Consider the following 7990-nt stretch of genomic DNA (forward strand, 5'->3'; position numbering starts at 1 on the left):
TGTCCAACGTCTCCAGATCTACAACTATTTCCTTGAACACGACAATATGGTCCTCCAGTGACCATTCTTCCACTATGCGATGAGAATATAGCTTCTATTTTAGAGCCAGTTTGCTCATGAGACTTTTAGTGATGCATAACTGATCCAATTTCAACCACAAGGCAGCCGCTATTTTCTCCTTCAAGACATCCTGCAGAATATTGTTAGATAAATGAAGACGGATCTGCGATAAACCCTTCTGATCCTTTCGTTGTCCAATTAGCTGACATCTCCTCAAAACCTAGCAGCACATCATCCAAATCCAACTGCGCTAGAATAGCCTTCATCTTTACTTGCCACAGAGAAAACCTTGTATTGCGATCCAGCAACAGAATATCATACCTCATGGTAGTCATCTCTAAAAAAACCTCAACCAATCTACAAAAGAAGAACCAAGCTCTGATACCAGTTGTTGCTCCCTAAGGGTTGTAAAAAATGAGATTTAATGACGATGTGAAGTAATAAAGATCAAACGAGAAACAAGATTAAAAGTAAAGAAATAAATAAAGAGAATTTATTGTAGAAGAATGATGTATTGTAAACTGACATTATGGAGAGAAATTACAGACACATCAATAATGCTTAAGCAAACTGATAAAGGAGCCTTGTATTTATAGGCTATGTTTCAAACCCTAGAAGAGTCCTAAAAGGCAAGAAAATATATTACAATTAGGAGACCCAATTTCAACGGGATTTTGTTTCCTTGTTGTTGAATGCAGTTAGACTCTTTTCCAACACCAACAACACACGATTCAGGACTCCTATTTGAGTCACAATTCTAACAAAATTGACATTTTGTTCTTGATGAATTCGATGATATTATATGATAAAGAGAGGATAAAGAGAATTTTCCAATTCCGCCTTTAAAGCAAAATTGTGCAATAGGTCATAGAGAAACAACGTGGCCTCCAATGCTAATGGTAGGCGCGATCGCACGATGTCACCAGCGAAATCTCGATACAAAATCACCCAGTTTCTTCCTTCTATTGGCACTACTGTAGTACACATCTTTTAGACTGCATCATTTTAGTCCCCATTTTTTATTTTTTGTTCATCTTTGATCCTTTTTTCGTGCAGGTTTAATCCTTCAGCTTTCAATTGCTTCCAATTGAAACCAAAAAATTTCTAATCATTGATCCTAAGTCTGAATCAACTATTAAAAGTTTGCAATTTAGTCCTAAGCTTTGTATTTTTTTTCTTTTCCCCCTTTTTTGTCCCTTTTGTGCAATTCATCTAATTTTACTCGAGTTTTAAATAACAAACATAATTATTATAAAATAAAGTCATAAGTTATCAAATTTAGGCTTTATTTGATTCCAATTTTTTCCAAAATATATTTTTCTCTTATTTCTTTTCAACTACATATTCTTCATTAAAATAATATTACACATAAATCAAAAAAAAAATTTAATTTTTCAACCACACATTTCCCATCGATCTATTATTCTAAAATACATTTTTTCATAACTGAGGCTCACACATCCTTTTAATGATAATTTGATATGATCCGAGCTGCGCACCAAACTACCGAGAATTTGATTATTGTTGGAAGAAAGCCAAGTGCAAAGTTTAAGTTTAATTCTAGCTAACAAGCCATGCAAATTAAGTGTCCGAGCCAAGTTCCAAACTTCGAAGGAGTTGATAAAGATGGTCATTTATATGTTTGAACAACCAAGTCCAACATCTTGAAGATAACGAGTTCTATGATTGGCGAGAAGAGACTAAGTGCAAAGTCGAATTTGATCAAAGTCAATAAAATCATGCAATTAAGTGTCGAGGTTACAAGGTCCAAAATAATAAAGTTCACATGTCAAGGAGTAACTTTCATGTTCGGGTTGAGAGCCGAAGAGAATTGGATTCAAAGTTTCAGACGATATATGGAAAAACGAGCATCATAAATTAAATTGGGCATAACTTTTAGCTCAGGTGTCTGATTTTCGCCCATGAGTACAATCCAAAATTGCTACGAAATTCTGCACATGAAAAAGTTGGTGTTGAAATTTAATACTATGCAACCACATAGTATAAAAGGCATGTGACCACATAGATCATTCCTGAGACCAAATTGAAGGATTTCAAATGAACTACGCGACTTCGAAGCTTTGCTTCAATTTTGTTTCTTGATGGAACAATAATACTACTTATCAAAAATTTATTTCTTGTGATGTTCAAAAACATCGGATATGAATTTTAGAATTGTGTAATCAAGGGGTCTTTCAAGCATTGTTCTTGCTGGATTTTTTGGTTCATATTTTATTGGTTCAAATTCACAATTCAAGTGTGATTTCGAGACTTTGTGATCAAGAGGTCGTTGATTTAATATACCTTCAGTTGCTTTGTTCAACGTTTGGTGATTAGATCCTAAACATTGGTCATATTTGGGCGTTCTTGGGATACGGTATCAATTCCTATGGGTTCGATAGCGACCGTGTTGATTGGGTTCGCATCATAATTGGTCTCATTTAATGACATCAATAAGTGTATAAAATATACTTATCACTTGATACCTTTTACTTCAACATTGCACCAACATCGACACTACCACCACTACTAGCCTATCAATGCCTTTCCCCAACAGAAATTACAACCACCACAACAATATTTTCAAGCCGCCACTAGCCACCAACCATATTTGAAACCATTATGGTCTCCACAATCAACCACGCACCCACAATTGACCTAAACCAAACGACTCAAGACCTCAAACCACATTCAGCCAAACCCTAGCTGCCCCTTCCTCGTTGTCTCCTGCCACCATCATTGCCGATGGACATCTCCACTAGATTTGACATCATCACCATCTCCACCATATTACCTGAAACTAACTTATAGAATACCCCCCAGACTCGATGCTACATTCGAACAAATTATAGTCGTCACTTATATCAACACTGTGAGTCACCATCGCCACCATGTTCAACCAATACAAGCATCCACTGCTGATTCCCATGCCACCATAACCACTGATACCACACTTGGTAATCAAACTATCAAGTCATGAATTTGACAACGTATTTTATTTTCTTATTTATTTACTTAGACAAAAAATTTATCATAATTTTTATATGTTTCAACACTAATATATTTTTGTGTTTTAGTGTAGCAAACTTAATCCATCCTAATATAATCTCCCAATTCTACCTCTGATAATTTTTATCATCTTTAATTCAATACGATGTACCAAACACACATGATTATTTTATTGAAAATAATTTGTCATACTGCACCGATTTGTTGCCAGTTAGAAATAGAAGGCATTTCTAATGTTCACTATTTCAGAATTCCTCATAATGAAAAGCTATGGGTTTTGCTTACATACATAACAATTAACAAACACTGGTTTTGTGTAGTCATTCTTGATCCCCCCCCCCCCACCCCCACTTTGAAGAATTAGAATTACCCACGACTTAGTCAACAATTATTAGTTGGCTGTCAGCAGTTGGGCGCTTAGTCAAATATCGAAATCTTTCGAAACTTTATAACTAAACCAGCTATTGGCTTGAGGTGATAAAATAATGGTATTTGAGAATTGACGTCTGACTTGTTCATCAGCACTAAGCCACTACTTGTGCCATCATGGATGGAATACATTATTACATCCAATCCAATATAAATCTCACAAGAATGGAGAGACTTGGCTTTTACCAATTATGCATACTCGCTACATGGCTCTGCTCTTCTTATTTTGGAACATTTTGTTTTGCTTTCCATTTGACTCTTTTTCCATTTCCTCTCTTGTTAGTGAAGAGCTCTGTGATTCAATATTCCTACACAAAGACGATAATGCCTGCCTGACCAAGAACTTCTATACTTATGAGTCTTTCATCAAAGAGTCGAGGAGGTTTCCACGATTTGGAAGTACTGGAAGCTTGGAAGACTTAACTTCGATCCCAACTTTCATTATGAGTCTGATTTGATAGTCTTAATTCTGATATTTTGATGATGGATGATCGATTTATCATTTGATGTTTGAAAACTATGATAACTTAAATTCAATAGTTAGTAAACATGATTGTCTTGTTTAGTATAATCAAAACTTTAAGATTATAATTAACCACAGATCAATACAATTCACAACTCGAGATACATTTTTGCCTTCTCAAAATACACATTCTCGTAGGTGGTAATCTCACTAACTTCGTGTTTGCCACGATGGAGTCTAATGTAACCATGTTGACATGTTACAATGATGTTGGTAACACATTAACCAAATTTGCTAGCGCTTTAAACTTCGGCGTCACAATTTATTCAATTTAGTTCTTTTCTCATTCAATTCCCCTTTTATCATTCTTGATTAGATTTTCAAAAAATTGTAAATTATTAAGAAAATTCAATCTATTCCAATTCTCAAAATTCAATCTAGTCTAGTTGTAAAAAATCTAGACCAAATTACTTGATGCCTTGCTCAATTAGGTTTTTTCCTTTTTTTTTTCATCGATCTATAAAGCATCCAATGAAAATTTTCTACTTTTTGATCATAAATATATTTTTTATTTTGGATTATAATATATTCATTCTTCCAATTCCATACTTTCTCATAATATTTAACATTTTTAGATAGCATCTAGTAGTTTTTCCCAAATTTTATTCAATAGTGCAATAAATACAAAGTATATGCTAAAATTAAGAAGCATAGAAATTTTTAAGGTTTTTTTGAGAAAAATATTATTATTCACAAATTCTCACATTTTCTACAATTTTCGCTTCATTTGTTCGAAATTTTAAATTTTTAGAACATAAAAATGAAATTTATATTCATTTTTACAAAATAAAATTTCTTTGTGAATAATCTATGTACTCAAACATACTCCTTGACCTAGCCAAATGCTTTTGGATCTAAAAATCCAAGTATATGCTATGCTAGACAGAAATTTTGGCCCCAAATTTGATATGTACCAAAGCATTTCACCTGGTTGGCTATTATGCCTAGACTAGGCCGATTAGTATCTATCGTAGTTGGTAAATGCATTGGTTCCAACAAAAATTTTTAGCCCAAAGAACTATTTTACCGATCCATTTTCATATCGACGGCAATTGTATTTTGTTAAAGTCGACTAATAATTTTCTTGGTTGGCAAATATTAAGGTATCAAATCTCCCACCAAAAATGTTGTTTCAAAAATAAGACATTCACAGACCTTTTTAAATTGGTCGGCAAATATGTGTCTCAATTAAGCCGACTACTGTATTATCATGGTCAATGAATGTTAATGCGCAAGTTCCTGTCAACTACGTGAACGAATACTTAAGATATTCATTGACTTATTCATTGTGGTCAGCAAATATGTAAAGTCTAGGCCCACTAGTAATACTTTTTGGTCAAGAAAAATTGCTTTTGGTGGCTAATCTTATATTGGTCGGGAAAGATGGTTTTAATTGACTCATTCTATTTTGTCGGAAAAAACCTGGTCGACAAATGTATAACCAACTAAAAAATTTTATTAGTCAGAAAAACACTATTTTTGCCTACTAATATTTTTTTGGTCGGGGAAGCCATCTTTTCTTGTAGTGAATTATCATAATTTTTATTGTTTCAACACTAATATGTTTTTTTTTTTTTTTTAATTTCAGTGTAGCGAACTTAATCCATCCTAATATAATCTCCTGATTCTACCTCTGCTAATTTTATCATCCTTAATTCAATATGAAGTAACAAACACACCATGATTAATTTATTGAAAATAATTTTTTATAATGCACCGATTTTGTTGTCCGTTACAAACTGAAACCCATTTTTTATAATGGGTTTTTACATACATAATAACAAGGATTGTGCTACATGTACAAACATATTTGTACTGAAAGTTTTACACACTCTCACAATAGAATAGTAGGAACCATATGGCCGAATTTTTTAATGCAAGGAGGATCCACATGAATGAGAGAGTAAATAAACCATATTGTCAACCAAATTTTGTACAAATAATTTTATCTTGTTAACAATTAACCAACACTGGTTTTCTGTTGTCATTCTTTACTTTTTTCCCCCCACTTTGGAGAATTAGAATTATCCACGACTTAGTCAACAATTATTAGTCAGCGGTCAGCAGTTGGGCGCTTAGTCAAATATCGAAATCATTTGAAACTTTATAATTAAACTGGTCATTGATTTGAGGTGATAAAATAATGGCATTTGAGAATTGACTTCTGACCTGTTCATCAGCACTAAGCCACTACTTGTGCCATCAATAATGGATGGAACACGTTACTGGATCCAATCCAATATAAATCTCACAAGAATGATGAGACTTGGCATTTACAAATTATGCATATTCGAAATATGGCTCTGCTCTTCTTATTTTGGTGCACTTTGTTTTGTTTTGCTGCTGACTCCTTTTCCATTTCCTCTCTTGTTAGTAAAGAGCTCTATGATTCAATATTCCTACACAAGGACGATAATGCCTGCCCGGCCAAGGACTTTTATACTTATGAGTCTTTCATCAAAGCGTCGAGGAGCTTTCCACGATTTGGGAATACTGGAAGCTTAGCTATGCGTAAGAGGGAAATAGCAGCATTTCTTGCACAAATCTCCCATGAGACTACCGGAGGTTGGGCAACTGCCCCTGATGGCCCTTTTGCATGGGGCCTGTGCTTCAAAGAAGAAGTCAGACCTCAATCTGATTACTGTGACTCCACCAACACACAATGGCCTTGCTATCCTGGCAAGTCTTACAAAGGAAGAGGTCCTATTCAATTGTCATGGTAAATATATCTTTTACATATATTGTCAATTGATTGGCTTTACCTCTAGCTGAGATTTCAGAATTAACTAATTTGAATGCTATATATGTAATGGGGACAGGAATTTTAACTATGGTCCGGCAGGAAAAGCCTTGGGATTCGATGGTCTAAAAAATCCAGATGCAGTATCCAACAATTCCTTAATTGCTTTCAAAACTGCCTTCTGGTTTTGGATGACAGAGCGGAAGCCGAAGCCCTCTTGTCACAGTATCATGGTCGGAAGATATGTTCCAACAGAAGAGGATTTGGCAGCCAATCGTACAGCAGGTTTTGGGTTGGTGACCAACATTATAAATGGAGGGCTGGAGTGTGGAATACCCACTGATGGAAGAGTTGCAGATCGTATTGGCTTCTTTCAAAGATATGCCAGCATCTTTAAGGTCGACACCGGACCTAACTTGGATTGCCAATACCAAAAACCCTACTAACTCATTTTCTTTTTCTAAGTGCCTAAACCTTCTGGTTTTTCGGTAATCTAGTGGAATCCACTAGGAATTGTATGTGCTCATCTGTTTGCTCATTTCATAAAGAGAATTCAATTTGTTTTATATATAATAGATGGAGGATCGTATTTCGTGTGCAAGTCTTGTAGTTAAATATTGTATGTTGTGCATCATGCCACTAATTAAAAATGTTCAACGTATTGGGAATTTACTTAATCATGTACAGTGAAAAATGAAATAATTTTAATTCTCACCAAAGATCTATTGTATCGAGATAGAAACCGTACTAATTTTAATTTCCACCAAGGATTCGGTCCAATAATTAATTCAAATTGGTCCATGAATTAATAATTCAATTAATTAATTTGGGCCTATTAACAAACAATCTAATTAATTAATTGTTAATACATGTCAATGAATTAATTAGTAAATCTCATTATTTTAGTTCTCTTTTTGTATGTGACCCACTAAGTTCCTAATCACGATCCATAATGACATGAATTATTATTTTGATCTAATCAAAATCGACAAATTAAAACATCCCTTTTAATTTATCACTAATTCACATCCGTCATTCTAGATTGACATCTAACAATATGTCATGGCAACACATGTGATGGAAAACAGTCACCTAATATGGAAAAATCAAACTTATTCGTTTATCACAAAACTATAATCCTTCTATTAATATGATCCGATCAATTTATGAGATATGGATTTGTCAATCTCAATTATCAATTGCATTAAGTCAATATAAGTCGAAAAATC

The 7990-nt window shown here is 34.0% G+C and overlaps 1 protein-coding gene across 1 annotated transcript; it reads left to right on the plus strand.

Moving 5' to 3' along the window:
- The first annotated feature begins 6264 nt into the window (after positions 1-6264).
- Positions 6265-7362, plus strand: LOC111407547 (chitinase 10-like). Its single transcript, XM_023037109.1, has 2 exons — positions 6265-6740; positions 6841-7362. The coding sequence occupies exons 1-2, from the start codon at positions 6304-6306 to the stop codon at positions 7205-7207; spliced, it is 804 nt and encodes a 267-aa protein (XP_022892877.1). The 5' UTR covers positions 6265-6303; the 3' UTR covers positions 7208-7362.
- Positions 7363-7990: the final 628 nt, after the last annotated feature.

Source organism: Olea europaea, chromosome 13 (genome assembly GCF_002742605.1).
Source record: "Olea europaea var. sylvestris chromosome 13, O_europaea_v1, whole genome shotgun sequence".
NCBI lineage: Eukaryota > Viridiplantae > Streptophyta > Magnoliopsida > Lamiales > Oleaceae > Olea > Olea europaea.

Coding starts and splice junctions, on each gene's coding strand:
- LOC111407547 (XM_023037109.1), top strand. CDS start 6,304: ATGCATATTCGAAATATGGCTCTGCTCTTCTTATTTTGGTGCACTTTG. Junction 6,741..6,840: donor GGTCCTATTCAATTGTCATG/GTAAATATATCT, acceptor TAATGGGGACAG/GAATTTTAACTATGGTCCGG.